This window comes from Anser brachyrhynchus (genome assembly GCF_964034855.1).
Source record: "Anser brachyrhynchus genome assembly, chromosome: 22".
In the NCBI taxonomy this organism is placed as follows: domain Eukaryota; kingdom Metazoa; phylum Chordata; class Aves; order Anseriformes; family Anatidae; genus Anser; species Anser brachyrhynchus.
The window spans coordinates 6,423,342-6,441,376 of NC_137715.1; the positions used below are offsets into that span (position 1 = coordinate 6,423,342).

At 50.5% G+C, this 18,035-nt stretch overlaps 2 protein-coding genes across 2 annotated transcripts; both read left to right on the forward strand.

Annotated features, from left to right (window-relative positions):
- Positions 1–5,440: 5,440 nt before the first annotated feature.
- On the forward strand, positions 5,441–6,035 carry LOC308181573 (feather keratin Cos2-3-like; the record flags this gene model as incomplete). Its single annotated transcript, XM_080564960.1, has 1 exon — positions 5,441–6,035. Exon 1 carries the CDS (start codon positions 5,730–5,732, stop codon positions 6,033–6,035), a length of 306 nt encoding a protein of 101 aa, XP_080421086.1. The 5' UTR covers positions 5,441–5,729.
- Positions 6,036–9,986: 3,951 nt separating this feature from the next.
- LOC308181552 (feather keratin Cos2-3-like) lies at positions 9,987–16,370 on the forward strand (the record flags this gene model as incomplete). The annotated part of the gene is made up of 2 exons (XM_080564941.1): positions 9,987–10,085; positions 14,729–16,370. The coding sequence occupies 2 exons, from the start codon at positions 9,987–9,989 to the stop codon at positions 15,053–15,055; spliced, it is 426 nt and encodes a 141-aa protein (XP_080421067.1). The 3' UTR covers positions 15,056–16,370.
- Positions 16,371–18,035: the final 1,665 nt, after the last annotated feature.

The window sequence follows — 18,035 nt, forward strand, 5'->3', positions numbered from 1 at the left end:
GGGGCTGTGGCCGTGTCCATTTCTGTTAGGAAAACTTAGCATTTGCAAGAGGAATGGGGCTCCAGTGGGATGTGGGATGCCACAAGCCCGGGGGACACAAAGACAACCTATTCCATAGGGGAAGGTGTGGGGAGTCAGCAGGGAAAAGGTTGTTGGATCAGTGGGTTCCCAGCATCTGAAAGGGCATAACTTGCCTGGGCTATTCCCTTTTCCTTTTGGTGTTATCTCCAACTAATGGTATTTTAATCGGAATTGGAGGGCACTCTTACTGGCCTTCATCTACATTCATGATCCACCCTCATGAATAATAAAAAAAGAGAAGCACCATAAATTATAATTTCTAGTTAGAATTTTTCATGTTCCAGACATTGCCTTGTGTTCTTTCGTGGTGTTCCAGAAGAGTTTGGCTCCATCTGGTTCTTTGTCCTGCAGTCAAGTATCAGAAGCTCAGAAAGCTCTTCCTTAACTTTCTCTTTTGAAGGCTGAAGAAGACTGTTTCTCTCTGCCTCTCCTCATGGCTCACATTGATGTATAACACAAATTTCACATCTGGAAGGAGCCTCTGCAGTTCACCTGACTCAATGTCCTGATCACGCAGGGCCAGCAGGCTGCTGTGGGCTAAGTCCAGAAGGCTTTTGAAAATCTCCCAGGATGAAGACTCTACAGCCTGGTGGGGCCATCTCCTCCAAGGTGTGGTCAACCATCCAGTGAAAAAAATATTTTCTAATGCTCAGAAAGAGCCTTCTGTGTTTCATTTTGTGGCCAGTGCTTCTTGTCCTGGCACTCATCTCCACAGAGGGGAGCCTGACTCCATCTTCTTTTTGCTGTCCCTTCAGTTATTCCTATGCATGAAGAGATCCACCTGAGCCTTCTGTTCTTCAGGCTGAGCAGTCCCAGCTTTCTCAGCCTTTCCTCAGAGGAGAGATTCTCCAGTCCCTCAGTCATAACTGTGGCCTTCATTGTCTCTCTCCAGGATGTCTTTGACTTTCCTGTCCTGGGGAGCCAAGACGCATACAGAAATGAGAGCCAGCATTTAGACACTCTACACCCAGAATGGCCTCTCCAGTGCTGAATCAAGAGGAATGATCACCTCCCTCAACCTGCTGGCAACACTGCTAATGCAGCCGAGGACACCATTAGCCCTCTTGCAGACAGGACACAGTGTTGGTTCATGCTCAGCTTGGTGTCCACCACAACCCTCAGGGCTTTTTTTGCCAAGCTGCTCTCCAGACTGTCAGCATGTTCTGCACCATCTTGGTGGCTGTTGACAGGATGCTAGGGAAGTTGCTGCCTCTGGCAGGCACCAGAGTGTTGGGACTCTGGTTCTAGACTGCTTAGTGCACCCGGAGACCCTCAGAACTCTCTGTTCTTTGCTGATGAAAGTGGCTGCTGCTCTCCCTTTTGCAGGCTGGGCCAGTAGCAAGCCTGAGCATGTATCCGAGGAAGGCACACACATGGAGACACACACAGGACATTAATATAGCTGCTCATACAGACTGCAGCCACAGGCGGGGCATTGCCTCTAACAACAACCAAAAGAACACCACCGGTACTCATCAAAACCTTGCCTACAGAGAGCCAAGCCCCGTTCCTTCTCCCTGTCTGGTCAGGATTGAAGATCCCTGCTGGAAACACACACCCTCACCTACTAGATGTGCAAGCACACCCTTGTTCATGCATTCCATCTCTTGGGAGGAACAAGTTAAAAGGAAATGAATGGCAAGGAAGATGGGATGAGAGCGGCAGATTGTCAAGGAGGATTGCAAATGCACTCAAATGACCTTGCAGCTGGGGGTGCGCAGTCTGGAGAGTAGTAACGTAGGAAACATTGCAGCACTGGCCCTCAGCCCATCTCATGACCCTGCCTGGAGCCTGACTCCTCCTACCCAGCATGTGGTCCCCCTCCTTTCCTCTGGTGAGGCCAGTCTGATGCTTGCTTTCCCAAGGGACGTGTGCCATCACCCATTCATCTCGCAAGCATCCCCACCCTCACAGGGATCTCTCAGAGATTACCATAGGTTCTCAGCCTGCCCAATCTCCATGCCTGGGCCCTGGGCTCCCTTAGCCACCTCTGACTCAGACTTTACAGACAGCTTTTCCTCTCATTCACCAGCTAGTCCATCTTGAAATATGCTAAGAAATGGCACAGATACACCCCCACATATCATGTTAAAGTCACTAAGTGTTGTGGTTTAACTGGTGGGCGGCTAAGTACTGTGAGATGTACGCTCACTGCCCCCCTGCTATGGTGAGGGGAGAAAGCTGGAAAAAAGAAGTGCAAGAGCTCATGGGTTGAGATAAGGACAGTTCAATAAGAAGAAAAGGCAGAAATAAAAATAATAAAAGAAAACAACCATCAAACTAGTGACGCACAGTGTGATTGCTCACCAAAAGCCAAGCAATGCCCAGCCATTCCCTGAGCAATGGCAGAATCCTCATCCAACTCCCCCAGGCTTCATTAATGAGTAGAACATTATGTGGTATGGGATATCCTTTTGTCCAGTTTGGGTCTGCTGTCTTTGATACCAGTTGATCATTAATTCTGTTTTCTCTGAAAAAGGTAAAATATGTACTTTGAGGACAGGGCAAGATGACCCAGGCCTTGGAGATGTCAAAAGGATGATTAACTGAGGAACTGCTAATCAGGAAGGCCATGATGTTGACATTCTTGAGGGAAAACATTTTGATGTGTTTCCTTGAATACATCATCAGTCAACGTAATCTGAATAGATGGCTGAAAAACAAAGATCAGGAGTATTCCAATGTGAACTCTCTGTGTACTATCCTCATTATAAGAGTAAATATCACATCCCTAATCTGGGAGATCCCACCCTAACGAGGGACCCTTCCTCTCTGAAGATGTGCAGAACGATTCTGACATGGCAGCACTATGCTAATTAAGGAAGCAATCAGAGGCAATGGGATTGTACAAGCACGTAAATGCACTGAGAAGGTGTTGTATAAAAGTAGTGAGGAAAGTTTTAAGGGGTGCCAGCTTTGTGGGAAATCACTGGGTACCCTGACTTGCACAATTCCAAAATAAACAATCTCTTGAACCTTCTGTGTGTATTGGCTCATTGCACATCAGATAATTGATCTGGAATTTTAACCTGCTTGTGCCCCCTCCCAGCTTCTTATGCAGTTCCGGCCTCCTTGGTGGGAGTCTGGTATGAGAAGATGAAAAGTCCTTGACTTAGTATAACCAGTGTACTGCAAAAGCTAAAATGTCTGTGTCTTTGGATGAGAATTCCCTTTTCAGCCTTAGGTTTTCTTGGTGTCACTATCTCCTGGCAAACCAGCACCCAGGTACTGATAACCCTGATGGGCTTAATCACCCTGTCAGTAGGTGCTCCACACACCCTCATGATGACTCAGCACTGGGGGCTTGATAACACTGGTGTCCTTTCTCACCACAACAATGGGTGTCTCCACACACTGGGGCCAGTGAACAGGAGAGACAAGGGGGCAGGGGTGCACATTAACAGCCCCCTTCCACATTATGGATATTTGCCTTACTGTTGGTTATGCTAACCACACTGCCAGGCATCAGGAGCAGGGGCTGCCACTCACACCTGGCTCACCACAAGCCCCACGTGTCCTTGCTGGGCAGGCTCAGCTCAGAGCTCCATGCAAACTGTGACGAGAGGGAGCTGCTCCTCACAGCACAAGCACCTTCCTGTATAAAGCTGCTTGCTGCAGGCACCAGCGTGGGCTCAGTGCACACAGGTAGACAGCGCTGTCCTGGAGCTTGGCATCTTGCACATGGAAAAGCACGAGAGTTCTCTATGGAGAGCACAGAGAAGAACGTCCTGGAATGCACATGAGGCTTGGACCTGCTCACCTGCAGCAAGAATTGAGTGGACTGGGTCAGGCACTGCTGGTGCCAGAAGACGCAGGGAGCAGAGCTGCTGGTAGAGAAATTGCAGTGCAGAGTTGTGTTGTGTCCCACCTGGATGGTGGTTTCTTGTGCAAACTAACACAGAGTCCTTCTATGCATGACCTGCAAAGCCAGAACAGCATTTCAGCACTGCTTGAAAGTGTATCTGTTCTACCCCTCTCTCTCCTGTGTCTCTCATTTCACCAACTTGCTCACTGTCTCCACTCTCCATCTCCCTTTTCAGGGGCTGTGAAATGCTGAGCTAAATACACATGCACTCTTCTTTCTGCAGATGCTATTCATTTCCCATACCCAAGTCTGTCATACCCGTGCTTTTTAGCAGTACCTCAGCAAGATTTGAGTCTATTTACTCTCTCTCTCCCTCAGCTGTATTAAGAGTTTGTCTCTCTTCCTGCAGCACAAGAGATGAGCCATTCCTGCCCTACCATCTTTCTATGTCTAACGTAGACCTGTTAGAGTGGGTCCAGAGGAGGGCCTCAAAGATGATCAGAGGGCTAGAGTATGTCAAGGGGTAATGGTTATAAACTAAACGAAAGTAGATTTTAATTAGTTATTAGGAAGAAAATCTTTACAATGAGGGTGGTGATACAGAGGAACGGGTTGTGCAGAGAACTTGTGGATGCCCCATCCTGAAAATTTTCAAGGCTACATTGGATGGGGCTCTTGGCAGACTGTTCCAGTGGAAAGTATCCATGCCCATGGCAGGGAGGTTGAACTCAATGAACTTTAACTTCAATGTCCCTTCCAAACAAAGCCATTCTATGATTCTGCTGTTCTGCGATTCTATGGCACTGTTAGTGAGCTCACAGACTGCACCGAGAGACATGGAGTCAAAAGGAGAAAGAATATTTTTTCATGGACTGCAGTGCTAATGTGGATGAGGGTAAAAGCCAGTAGAACAAATCACACACCCGGGGAGGCAACAAGGGACCATCAGAGTGAGATGAGGTAGAAAGGAAAAGGAAGGATGTGGCACTTCCTCATGCATAGCCATACTTCAGAATCCAACTTCAGCTTGTGGGAGCTTCCTCCTCAGAATACCACTTCAAACATCCCCAACAATGTCACCCAGACAGACGTCACATGACTGCTCGGGACACATCCAGCACTTAAAATGAGTCTTCTGCTATCACAGATGCATTCCTGCCTTAGAAATACTTGGGCTGTTCATCCCAGCACTCCAAAGAAGTCATCATTGGGGAATGGCCATGGCCTAAATCTGAAAATGAAAAGGCAGCAGTGCAGCAAACCAACACACAGCCCATATCATTTGCTGGGATGGTTTGCATTCAAGATGAGCTTCTCAGAAAATTGTTACCTCTGCCAAGGGTGCCCCTGGGCCTGCGGCAATGAAGGACCAGTATAAAGAGCAGCCCAGCTCCCTGCTCTCCCATCCAGTTCTCTCACCTCCTCCTCCTTGGGAACCAAGTGAGTCTGAAGCCCTCTCTCCTCCTCTTCCAAAGTGGAAGGGATCTTGCATCAATAGACATCTCATCTGATGGTGGTTCAGTGCTATGCTGGGCCTTGGAGTTCCTTGCCATGGGAGAGGGGTGGATACAGAAACTCTGTGTAGACAGAGGCTGGGACATGGGGCTGAGGCGGCTTTTGGTTTATGTACTATGCAAGAGTGTTCCTGAGCCAGGCTGCTCTTTGAAGGGCCCTGTCAGGACAAAGCGATGAAGACCATGTGCCTCCTGGCACAGCCTCCACCTCCACCCTCAGCAGTTGCCTTGGCTCTTTTGTGATGGGGTAACCAGGCTGGTAAATCACCTGCCCATGTGCTCTACTTCCTCCCTGTCCTCTTTCCCAGGTGCATCTCCTGCCCCCAGACATGTCCTGCTACAACCAGTGCCTGCCATGCAGGCCCTGTGGCCCGACTCCACTGGCCAGCAGCTGCAACGAGCCCTGCGTCAGGCAGTGCCAGAACTCCACCGTCGTCATTGAGCCCTCTCCTGTGGTGGTGACCCTGCCCGGCCCCATCCTCAGCTCCTTCCCGCAGAACACCGTTGTGGGATCCTCCACCTCTGCTGCTGTTGGCAGCATCCTCAGCTGTGACGGAGTCCCCATCAACTCCGGCTGCTGTGACCTCTCAGGCATTTCCAGCCGCTACTGTGGCAGAAGGTGCCTGCCTTGCTAAAGAAGCCAGTGGCCATGGCCCTGGGGTTCTCTCCGGGATTACGAACATGGTGCTACACAAAGGAGGAATCTTCAGGCCATTGCTTGCAGAATGTCTGACTTTTCTCAGCTCCTCTGGCACATGCTGGCAGGAAGGGGCCAGCCTGCCCTTTCTGAAAATATGGCTCATGCCTCTCCTTCCATCCCTCCAGCTACCTCCTTCTCTCTCTTTTCTTTGTTCTCTTCTTCTCAGAAGACGGGTCTCAGCTCAGAGTGACCTGCTTTTCCTCTGTACACTCATTAAAGATTTTTGTATCTCAGCCTTGGCTGTAGATGTTTCTTACGTCCGTGTATGTCTTCCTGAGCTGTTGTGGGAGAATGGCTTTGCCCTTGGTGGGTATAAGATGGGTGTTTATGGAGCCCCTTCCCGACTCCCAGAAGAATGGGTGGTTGCAACACACTGCAGAGGGTTCTCTCCTGGGCACTGAACCCTGGAGAAGAAGGAAACATCCATGGCTTTTGCAGACAGGGAGAGACAGAGGAAGGAAGGGGAGGGGACAGGGGAGAGAAGGGGAGTAGAAACGGGGAGGGGGAGGGGGAGAAGAGGGGGAGGGGAGGGAGGGGACAGGATGGGAGGCATCACAGAACTGGAGAAGATGGATGCAACTTTTTTGAGGGAGACACTGGCAATGGGATTGGTACAGAGGAGGGAGGATGGTCCCAGGCACAACACAACCACAGCCAAGTAAGAGTGAGTGGAGAGTATCTTGTGTCTCCTCACATGTCTACTTCCACAGGGCAACAAGTAACACCCTCAGGAGCTCAAGGAGGACAGGAAGTGCACTGGAAAACCGATGGTGCTTTTGTAGTCAAGGAGCACAGCAGTGCAGAAGCTCTCACCACAGGCTAGCAGTGTGATGGGTAGCAAGCCCCTGAAGAAGCTCTCAGTGACCGTGTAGGACCAGTGCAGGGCAATCGAAGGGGGAGTTCCATTTGTGCTAAGGAGGGGTGCCCACAGGTCTCCCACCAGACAGGCACAGACCTTCCCTGCCATGGCACTGGAGAACTTCAGTGGGTGGCAAATGGACACAGATTGGTTGTAGGCCATGAGTGTGAAGAGGAGATCCCAGTTTAGGCCCAGGATCAGGTTGTCCAGGGCAATCTGGTCTTGAACACCTCCACGGACTGGGCATACACACCTTCTCTGCACATGCTGTTCTAGTGCCTCAACAACCTCTGTGTTCCCCCCTAACATCTAACCTAAATCTGTCTTATTTTAGTTTAAAACCATTCCCCCTAGTCCTATCATTACCTGATGTACTAGAAGTTGCTCTCCATCTTTTTATAAGGCCCCTTTAAGTATTAAAAATCTGCAATCAGGTCTCTCTGGAGCCTTCTCTTCTGCAGACGGAACATCCCCATCTCTCTCAGACTTTCTTTGTAGGAGAGGTGCTCCAGCCCTCCAGTCATTTTGTGGCTCTCCTCAGGACCTACTCTAACAGGTCCTCATTCTTCTTGTGCTGGGGACCCCAGACCCAGCTGCAGCACTCCAAGTGGGACCTCACAAGGTCATAGCAGAGGGGGACAATCACCTCCATCGACCTGCTGGCCACTCCTCTTGATACAGCCCAGGATGCAGTTGCCATTCTGGGTTACAAGTACGCTTCTTGTCCACCAGAACCCCCAAAAGTCCATTTCTGCAGGGCTGCTCTCAATAAGTTCTTCACACTGTCTGTACTCATGCCGGGGATTGCCCTGATCCAGGTGCAGCACCTTGCGGTTGGACTTCCTGAACCTCATGCGGTTCACATGGACCCACTTCTCAAGCCTCTCCAGGTCCCTTTGTATGTCATCCCTTCCTTCTGTTTTATCAACTGCACCACCCAGTTTGGTGTCATCTGCAAACTTGCTGCACTCGATCCCATGCTCTATGTCACTGATAAAGATCTGAAAGAGCACCAGTCCCAAGACAGAACCCTGAGGGGCACCACTTGTCACCAGCCTCCACCTAGGCATAAAGCCATTGACCACCACTCTCTGTGTGTAGCCTTCAAGCCAATTCCTTATCCACTGCATGTTCCACCCTTCAAATCCATCTCTCTCCAATTTGGAGCTCAGGATGCCATTTGGGACTGTGTCAAAGGCATTAAAGAAGTCCAGACAGAAGACATTTGTCAGTCTTTGCCTGTCAACTGATGCATTCACTCCACAGAAGTGACTCATAGAAGGCTACCAGACTGTTCAGGCCTTATTTGTGCTTGGTGAAGCCATACTGGCTGTCTTGGACCACCTCCTTGTCCTGCATGGTCTTTGACATTGCTTCCAGAAGGATCTGTTCCATGATGTTCCCAGGTAGATAGATGAGGCTCATCAGTTTGTATTTCTCCAGGACCTCCTTTGAACCCTTTTAAAAAATGTAAGTGACCCTTTTTCCACTCACCAGGGACTTCACCTGACTGCCTTGACCTTTCAAATAGGATGGAGAAAGGCTTGACTTTCTAGTCTTCAAAAGTTTGACTTTCAAGTCTTGACTTGACATCAGCCAGTTCCCTCAGGACCCTGGGATGCATGGCATTGGGCTACATGGATTTGTACCTGGTCAGTTTTGTCCGGTGATTTCAAGCCTGCTCTTCCCTTACAGTGGGAGAGACTTTGCTGCCTCAGCCCTCACCTCAAGGTTCTGGGATTTGAGAGATGTGGGAAACCTGAGTGGCAGAGAAGACTAAGGCAAATAAGTTGTTGAGTACCTCATCCTTCTCCATGTCTGTCTTTACCAGTTCTCCCTTCTCATTTATCATTGGGATTACACTCTCCTTTCCTTTCTTTTCTGGCCAATGCATCTATAGAATCCCATCTTGTTATTCTTTGCATCCTTTGCCAGGCTCAGTTCCAGCTGTGCCCTGGCTTACCTGATCCCAACCTTGCACATCTGGACAGCATCCCTGTACTATTCCCAGGCCACACGTCCCTGATTCCACTGCCTGTGCATTTTCTTCTTGTGCCTCAGTCTGACCAGCAGGCCCTTGCTCATCCATACTGGTTTCCTGACCTCCCTGCTCACTTTCTTACACAGGGGGTTGGAGAGTCCTTGTGCTCTCAGAAAAGTGTCCTTAAAGAGTTGCCAGGTCTGTACAGCTCCTTTGCCCTAAGGACAGTGTTCTAGGGGATCTCATCCACTACGTCATTAAACAGCTGGAAGTTTGCTCATAGGAGGTTCAGGGTCCTGACTTTGCTCTTTGGCAAGCCCATGTTCCTAGAGATCACAAACTCAACAAGGGTGTGGTCACTGCAGCCCACACTGCCTCCGATCTTAACCTCTTTAAAGAGCTCTTCTGCATTGGAGAACACCAGGTCCAGAAACGCTTCTCTGGTTGACACCAATGTATGGAAGTGAAGAAGGATTTCTCTATGAACAGGATCTGCACTGTGTGTCAGATGTGCATAGGGTTCCTGCACATGAAAGATTTACTTTCTGTCTACATTCTTCTTATTATTCCTTCTAAATAAAAGAAAAAATTTCCTGTTGGGCCTTTCTTGTGAGAGCCAGAAAGGGCCCTGCACAACTTCTTCCCCCATACAGACATCCCTAAGTCAGAGCAGGAGGAGGCAAAACATGTTAGAAGGTTTTCCCTGAGGGCAGTGTTTGGTGGGATAGGGTCATAACCTGGGAGCTGGGCCACCTCTGGGAAAAACAGCTTCAAAGAACCCCTAAGGAGTCACCCAGGCTGATATCACTTGCATTTACTGGACCCTTCCAGCATGTGAGCTGAGTCTTCTGCCCACACTGACTTGTGTTGCACGGAAATACTTGGGCCTCCCTACCTGCCACTCAAAAGTTGCCTTAATTGAGGAATGGGCATAAAGCAGGAAATGAAAAACATCATCACAGGAAGGAAACACACAGCCCATATCATTAACTGGGATGTTTTGCATTCAAGAGGAGCTTGTCAGAAAATAACCACAGCTTCAAGGGATGCCTCTGGACATGGGGCAGCTAAGGCCCACTATAAAAGCCAGCCCAGCTCCGTGCTCCCTCATCCACTTCTCTGGCCTTCTCCTCCTTAGGAACCAGGTGAGTGTGAAGCCCCTTCTTGTCCCTCTCATTCTCCAGAAGGGAGTCTCAGCTCTATGGACCTCTTAGCTGCAATCAGCTCTGTTCCGTGCCAAATCTTGGGGCTGCTGGTAGTGGGAGAGGGAAGTGGGGAGAAGGTTTGTCATGGAAAGAGGATGGACGTGTACTACAATGGCTTCTTGGCTAGAACCTCAGCTGTAGCCAGATAGTCCCTGGTGGCTTTTTTTAGGCCCTGTCAGGATGACGCCAAGAAGCCCTCGCACATCCCTGCACAGCCTCCAGCTCTCAGCATGGCCTGTGCCTTGGTTCCCTCTCGGTGTGGTGACACGCTACTTCTCATGCATCCCCATGTTCTTCTTCCTCCCTACCCTCTCTCCCAGGTGAACCTCCTGCCCCCAGACATGTCCTGCTACGACCAGTGCCAGCCCTGCCAGCCGTGCCAGCCCTGCGGCCCAACTCCACTGGCCAGCAGCTGCAACGAGCCCTGCGTCAGGCAGTGCCAGAACTCCACCATCGTCATCCAGCCCTCCCCTGTGGTGGTGACCCTGCCCGGCCCCATCCTCAGCTCCTTCCCGCAGAACACTGCTGTGGGATCCTCCACCTCCGCTGCTGTTGGTAGCATCCTCAGCTGTGACGGAGTCCCCATCAACTCTGGATGCTGTGACCTCTCCTGTATTACCAGCCGCTACTGTGGCAGCAGGTGCCGCCCCTGCTAAAGTTGCCAGACAGTGCCCCAGACCAGGACCCCAGGAACTCAGAACATGCTGCTGGACAGAAGAAAAACAGTACTTTGTGCTCCTGTTTTAAGAGGAGCTGACCATCTCTGGCTTGTCCTGTAAAGACAGACAGGAAGGAGCCAGCCTGGTTTCTCTGTCAACATGGCCAATGTCTACCTTTCCTGTTGTCCACTTACTCGCTCTTTTTCTCTCTTTTCCTTTTTGCCCTCTGCTCCCATCCAAGCTCTCTGTGAGGCCCCCAGAAACCAATCAGCTCTTGCTGATCTCCTCTCTCAGGGTCTCTTCTTGTAGTTACCTCTTTTCCCTCCTGAGATTCAATAAACATTTGCAGCATCCCTGAGTGAGTCCCTGTCTGGTCTTTCCATCTGCAAAGAGATGGCCAAGGGAGAAAGCTATTGCTTTGGTGGGAATTTTGGTGTCCTTCAGGTGTCTGTCTACAGACTGGTTCTGTTTCATGTCTTTTTACAACACCAAGCTGAGGGGTGCAGACGGTACAGCAGAAGTAAAGGATGCCATCCCAAGGGACCTGCACAGGCTTGGGAAGTGGGTCCATGTGAACCGCATGAGGTACAAGAAGTCCAACCGCAAGGTGCTGCACGTGGCTTGGGGCAATCCCAGGCATGGGCACAGAATGGGTGAACTCACTGAGAGCAGCCCTGCAGAGATGGACTTGGGGGTTCTGGTGGATGAAGGACTCAACATGAACCAGCAGCGCACACTTGCAGCCCAGAAGGGCAACTGCACCCTGGGCTTTATCGGAAGAGGAGTAGACAGCAGTTCAAGAGAGGTGACTGTCTCCCTCTATTCTGCCCTTGTGAGGCCCCACCTGGAGTACTGCACCCAGGTTTTGGGCCCTGAGCAAAAGAAGGATGAGGACCTGTAAGACCAAGTCCAGAGGAGGGCTACAAAAACTACCAGAGGACTGGAGCCTTTCTCCTACAAAGAAAGGCTGAGAGAGTTGGGGATGTTCATCCTGGAGAAGAAAAGGCTCCAGGAAGACTTCATTGCAGCTTTTCAATACTTAAAGGGGGCTTATACCCTTAGACGAGGAGGGACTCTTTACTCAGGGAAATAATGATAGGACATGGGGAAAAGGTCTCAAACTAAAAGAGGGGAGATTTAGATTAGACATTTGGAAGAAATTCTTCACTGTAAGGTTAATGAGGAACTGGAGCAGGCTGAAGAGAAGTTGTGAATGCTCCATCAGTGAAGGTGTTCAAGGCCAGGCTGGATGGGCCCTTGGCCAACCTGATCTGCTGGGTGGCATACTATAGGTATGTCAGTGACAAAAGAAAGACTAGGGAAATTGTGGGCCCTCTCCTGGAGGAAACTGGAAACCTGGTTACCAAAGACATGGTAAAGGCTGAGTTACTCTATGACTTTTTTGCTTCAGTCTTCAACAGCAAGAGCTCTAGCCATTTAGCCCAGAAGTCCCAGAAGGCAAAGGCAGGGACTAGGAGAACGAAGAACTGCCCGCTGATCAAATGATGGATGATAAAAGGAGATGATCAAATTCAAGAACAGCTAAGGAACCTGAAGGTCCACAAGTGCATGGGACCTGATGAGATGCATCTGCACGTCCTGAGGGAAGTGGTTGATGAAGTATCTAAACCCCTATTCATCATAATTAAGAAGCTGTGGCAGAATGGTGAACTCCCCGCTGACTGGAAGAGGGGAAAAATAACTCCCCATTTTTAAAAAGGGAAAAAAGGAAGACTCAGAGAAGTACAGGCCAGTCAGCCTCACCTCTGTACCCAGCAAGACTATGGAGCAGATCCTCCTGGAAACTATGCTAAAGCACATTAGGAGATGACAGGTGACAGCCCATATGGCTTCACTAAGGGCAGATCGTGCCTGACAAATCTGGATGGCCTTCTGTGATGGGACTAAAGAACTGGTGGATACAGAAAGTGCAACTGACATCATCTACCTGGATTTGTGCAAAGCATTTAACACTATCTCCCATTATATCCTTGTCTCTAAACTGGGGAGACAAAGATTTGACAGATGGACCACTCAGTGGGTAAGGAATTGGCTGGATGGTCGCACTCAGAAATTGTGGTCAATGGCTCAATGTCCAAGATGAGATCAGTGATGAGCGGTATCCCTCAAGGGTCTGTACTGGGACCAGTATTAGTTAATATCTTTCTTGGTAGCATAGACAGCCGTGCATTTGACACATTGAAGGGAAGAAATGCCATCCAGAAGGACCTAGACAGGCTTGAGAATTGGGCCCATGCAAGTCTCCGGATGTCCAACAAGGCCAATGTAAGGTCATTCACATGGATCAGGACAATCCCAATCACAAATACAGACTGGGCTGAGAATGGCTTGAGAGAAGCCCTGAAGAGAAGGACTTGGTGGAGGTGTTTGATGAAAAACTCAAGATGAGCAAGCAAAGTGCACTTACAGCCCAGGAAGCTAACCATAATCTCAGCTGCACTGAAAGAGGTGTGACCAGCACTTGGAGGGAGGTGCTTGTCCCCTTTTACTTTGCTCCTCTGTGACCCATCTGGAGTGCTGCATTCAGCTCTGGGGCCCCCAGCATAAGAAAGCCATAGACATGTTAGAGTGGGTCCAGAGGAGCACCATGAAGATGATCAGAGAGCTGGAGCATGTTAAGGGGTAACGGTTATAAACTAAAAGAGTATATATTTAGATTAGATATTAGGAAGAAATTGTTTACTATGAGGATGGTGATACAGAGGAAGCGGCTGTACAGAGAACTTGAGAATGCCCTGTCCCTGGAAATATTCAAGGCCATGTTGGATGGGAAACTGGAAAGCCTGTTCCAGTGGAAAGTATCCATACCCATGGCAGAGGATTTGAACTTGATGATCTCTTCCAACCAAAGACATTCTATGATTCTACCATTCAGTGATTCTATGGCATTGTTTGTGAACTCACAGATCGCACAGAGAAGGGCAGGGTTGAAAAGGGAAAGAATATAAATTCTGGAGGGCAGAGTAAATGGGGATGGGATCAAAAGCCAGTAGAACAAATCACACACCCGGGGAGGCAACAAGGGACCAAGAGAGAATTAAATAGGGAAGGAAAGGGAAGGATGTGACATGTCCTCATGAACAGGAGTCCTTCAGAAACCAACTGAAGCTTGTGGGAGCTTCTTCCCGAGTATGGCACTTCAAACAGTCCCAACAAAGTGACCCAGACACACATCACCTGACTGCTCAAGGCACATCTATCACTTGAGTCTTCTGCCTTCACTAATGCATTCCTGCCCTAGAAATCCTTAGGCCTTTCATCCCAGCACTCCAAAGAATCCTTCACTGGGGCATGGGCAAGACCTAAATCTGGAAATGAAAAGGTAGAAGTGCAGCAAACCAACACACAGCCCATACATATTATTAGTTGGGATAGTTTGCATTCAAGATGAGCTTGATAAAAAATTATTACCTTTGTTAAGGGTGGTTCATGGCCTATGGCAATGAAGGACCAGTATAAAGAGCAGCCCAGCTCCCTGCTCTCCCATCCAGTTCTCTCACCTCCTCCTCCTTGGGAACCAGGTGAGTCTGAAGCCCTCTCTCCTCCTCTTCCAAAGTGGAAGGGATCTTGCATCAATAGACATCTCATCTGATGGTGGTTCAGTGCTATGCTGGGCCTTGGAGTTCCTTGCCATGGGAGAGGGGTGGATACAGAAACTCTGTGTAGACAGAGGCTGGGACATGGGGCTGAGGCGGCTTTTGGTTTATGTACTATGCAAGAGTGTTCCTGGGCCAGGCTGCTCTTTGAAGGGCCCTGTCAGGACAAAGCGATGAAGACCATGTGCCTCCTGGCACAGCCTCCACCTCCACCCTCAGCAGTTGCCTTGGCTCTTTTGTGATGGGGTAACCAGGCTGGTAAATCACCTGCCCATGTGCTCTACTTCCTCCCTGTCCTCTTTCCCAGGCGCATCTCCTGCCCCCAGACATGTCCTGCTACAACCAGTGCCTGCCATGCAGGCCCTGTGGCCCGACTCCACTGGCCAGCAGCTGCAACGAGCCCTGCGTCAGGCAGTGCCAGAACTCCACCGTCGTCATTGAACCCTCTCCCGTGGTGGTGACCCTGCCCGGCCCCATCCTCAGCTCCTTCCCGCAGAACACCGTTGTGGGATCCTCCACCTCTGCTGCCGTTGGCAGCATCCTCAGCTGTGACGGAGTCCCCATCAACTCCGGCTGCTGTGACCTCTCAGGCATTTCCAGCCGCTACTGTGGCAGAAGGTGCCTGCCGTGCTAAAGAAGCCAGTGGCCATGGCCCTGGGGTTCTTCTCTCCGGGATTACGAACATGGTGCTACACAAAGGAGGAATCTTCAGGCCATTGCTTGCAGACTGACTGACCTTTCTCAGCTCCTCTGGCACATGCTGGCAGGAAGGGGCCAGCCTGCCCTTTCTGAAAACATGGCCCATGCCTCTCCTTCCATCCCTCCACCTACCTCCTTCTCTCCCTTTTCTTTGTGCTCTTCTCCTTTGGGCTGTGGGGCTTCTCAGAGCCAGCGTTCTCACTGCAGTAACAGCAGACACATGCCCTGTATGAACTCTGCCATGGGCAAGGGAAGCTGCCTCTCAGTTGGCCCTGGTGATCCCTGCACTGAAGGGTCTCAGCTCAGAGTGACCTCCTTTTCCTCTGTACACTCATTAAAGATTTCTGCATCCCAGCCTTGGCTGTAGATGTTTCATCCCTCCATGTATGCCCTCCTGAGCTGTTCTGGGAGAATGGCTTTGCCCTCAGTGGGTATAAGATGGGTGTTTATGGAGCCCCTTCCTGACTCCCAGAAGAATGGGAGGTTGCGACACACTGCAGATGGTCTTCTCTTGGGCACTGCCACTTGGAGCTGAAGAAGACATCCCCTTGGGAGACATCCCTTGGGGATGTCTTCTGGCCCCTGGGCCCTGGCAAGGAAACATCCACCCTTCTCTTACAGTGTCTCTGCCCACAGCCACCCACACCAGTCCAGCAAACAGGGAGCACAACCTCTGCTGTCCTCACGGAAAAAGCTACAAGTGTGTGGGAGGCCATGGAGTCAAGGCACCCTGCAGGCTCTCGGGAATGGGCTTCCTCTTGCTCAGGGCAATGCTGTACTGGGAAAGCAGGAGGGGGTAGAAGATGGATGGCAGTTGTGGGGATGGGTGGAATAAGTGCAGGGACACCCCACCGCTTCTACTCTACCTTCTTCTCCACTCCTTTGCCCCACCTCAGGGCTATGGCCAGCAGACATCACCATGTGCAGCAGAAACATGTGCACCATGCAGCCCAACCGCTCCCAGCACAGCACTTGGCAGGGTCCAGGTGTTGGCACACGTGCAGGACCGACCCCCTTCATAACTCAGCATTGGTATTAGGCACACTGGGCCACACACGGCAATCTAAAGTTCCTGAGGACCCAACAACCCCTTGGGCCGTGGCAGCCCAAGCAGTGCCCATGCCCCCATGCTGCTCTGGGGTGCCCACTTTTCTGCAAGAATGGAGAAGCTTTCCTCAGGCCCAGGACCTCTGATGCCTCTCCAGTGTCAGGACCACATCTGCTCCAGAGAAGCTCTGTGTATGAGTTGACTGCCCTCCCCCCCCCGGGGACGTGGCCATGACAGTGTGACACCTGCACTCACAGGGACCTCCTCACACTTATTTCTGCCTTCCCAGACCATGTTTTTTTTTTTGCTCCTTCTCAGGCAAGAAGTTGTTCCTGTGTTTCTTCTTTCGCATTTGTTGAGGGTATCTTCAGGATGTCTGCGTTTCTCTGGTGCCTAGATGCACTTTAAGGACGCCCGTGATTTCAAGGCCCAGTTCTCAGGCTGGCAGATGTTTCTCCTGTCAGTGCTTAGCTGCCACCTGATGTCAGCACTTTCCCATTACAGAAAGGTTACCTCTGTAACAGCTCCCATCAACAGGGCACCATGTCCTTGCTTGATTACAGCTCTGTTTCCTTACGGCTCCACATATGGCCCAGCTTGGTACAGCTTTGTCATGTCCAGAAGGAACCAACCATTCAGGCAAGAGGGAGGATCCAAAGGTGTTCTGGGGTAAACCCTTTGCCTTTCCTGGTGTCAGAGCAATGCAGTCAGCTACAGCTACAAGAGAAAGTAACCAGTTTAGCCCAGGTGAAGGTCTGGCCCTGCCAGGACTGAGGTGTGAGGTAGACCGCAAGAAAGAGACCCAGGCAGAGCTCTGACAAACATTTCTGGTTTGTTGGGATGGCCCATTGCCCTGGAAGGGCTGGCCTGTGTTGCAATACCCTAACTGCTTGGTAATTCCTGGGGACATAGGTTTCTTAATTGCCCTACTCTTTATTGCCTACTCTGAAAGCCCCAGGAGACTGTTAGCAGTATATAAGCCTTGGGTGAAGTTCTGGGCACATGTCCTTGGCAAGTGGAGCTGCTTCTGCGTTTGCACAAGGGAGCTGAGCTTGGATGAAGCACCCACTAAGCTGAGCATCCCTCTGGCACAACTGGAAATCACTTTGCTGGTTGCACTCTGAAACCCCTGTGCTCAGAAATCCCTCAGGTGAAGGAGTGACAGATGTCCCCTTTGCCTTCAGGAGAACCAGCCTGACATGGGCTGAATGGGAATCTGTCCCCTCTGCGATGCATTTCTGAGACAATGCTGGCAGGCCTTTATAGACAGGTGTGAGGAGATATGCCTGGCTCCGGCATTGACTCCTTGAGGACCTGACATTGTCCAGGGGTGGAAATCCCTGACTGACAGGCACTATCAGGAGCATCGCAGCAGTGTGATTCTCCTGTACATCCCAAGGCACAAGACAGAGGAGACACGCTTGGAGACTGGGAGAGATCTCTGGCAGGCTTAAAAGATCCTTGAGGTTTCCACTGCGTCCTCCCTTCAAGCACAGGACGAACAAACATCTGTTGGCCATGGCACAGGTAAGGTTGATCGTACCTTGAGCATGGCATGGTTGATTGTTCACACAAGGCAAAACCTGCTCAACATCCACATCAAGAGGAGGATCGAGGCTGAGAGGAAGAGGCATAGGATTTGGGAGACACCCTGTAGCGGAGGGGAAAAGCCCTGGACAAGAAAGGGTCACCCATGGAGTGAAAAGAGATTCCCTGAGCAGCTGAAGAAGCTGATTTGGATTCTGAAAGAAAGAGAGCAATTTCATGGTGTTGGTGATACTTTGTTGTTTTTCCTCACAGTAGACAAGCTTCTGCGGAAGTGGCTTCTGGCATGGCAGATGAGCCCTCAGTGATTGTGACAAAGAAG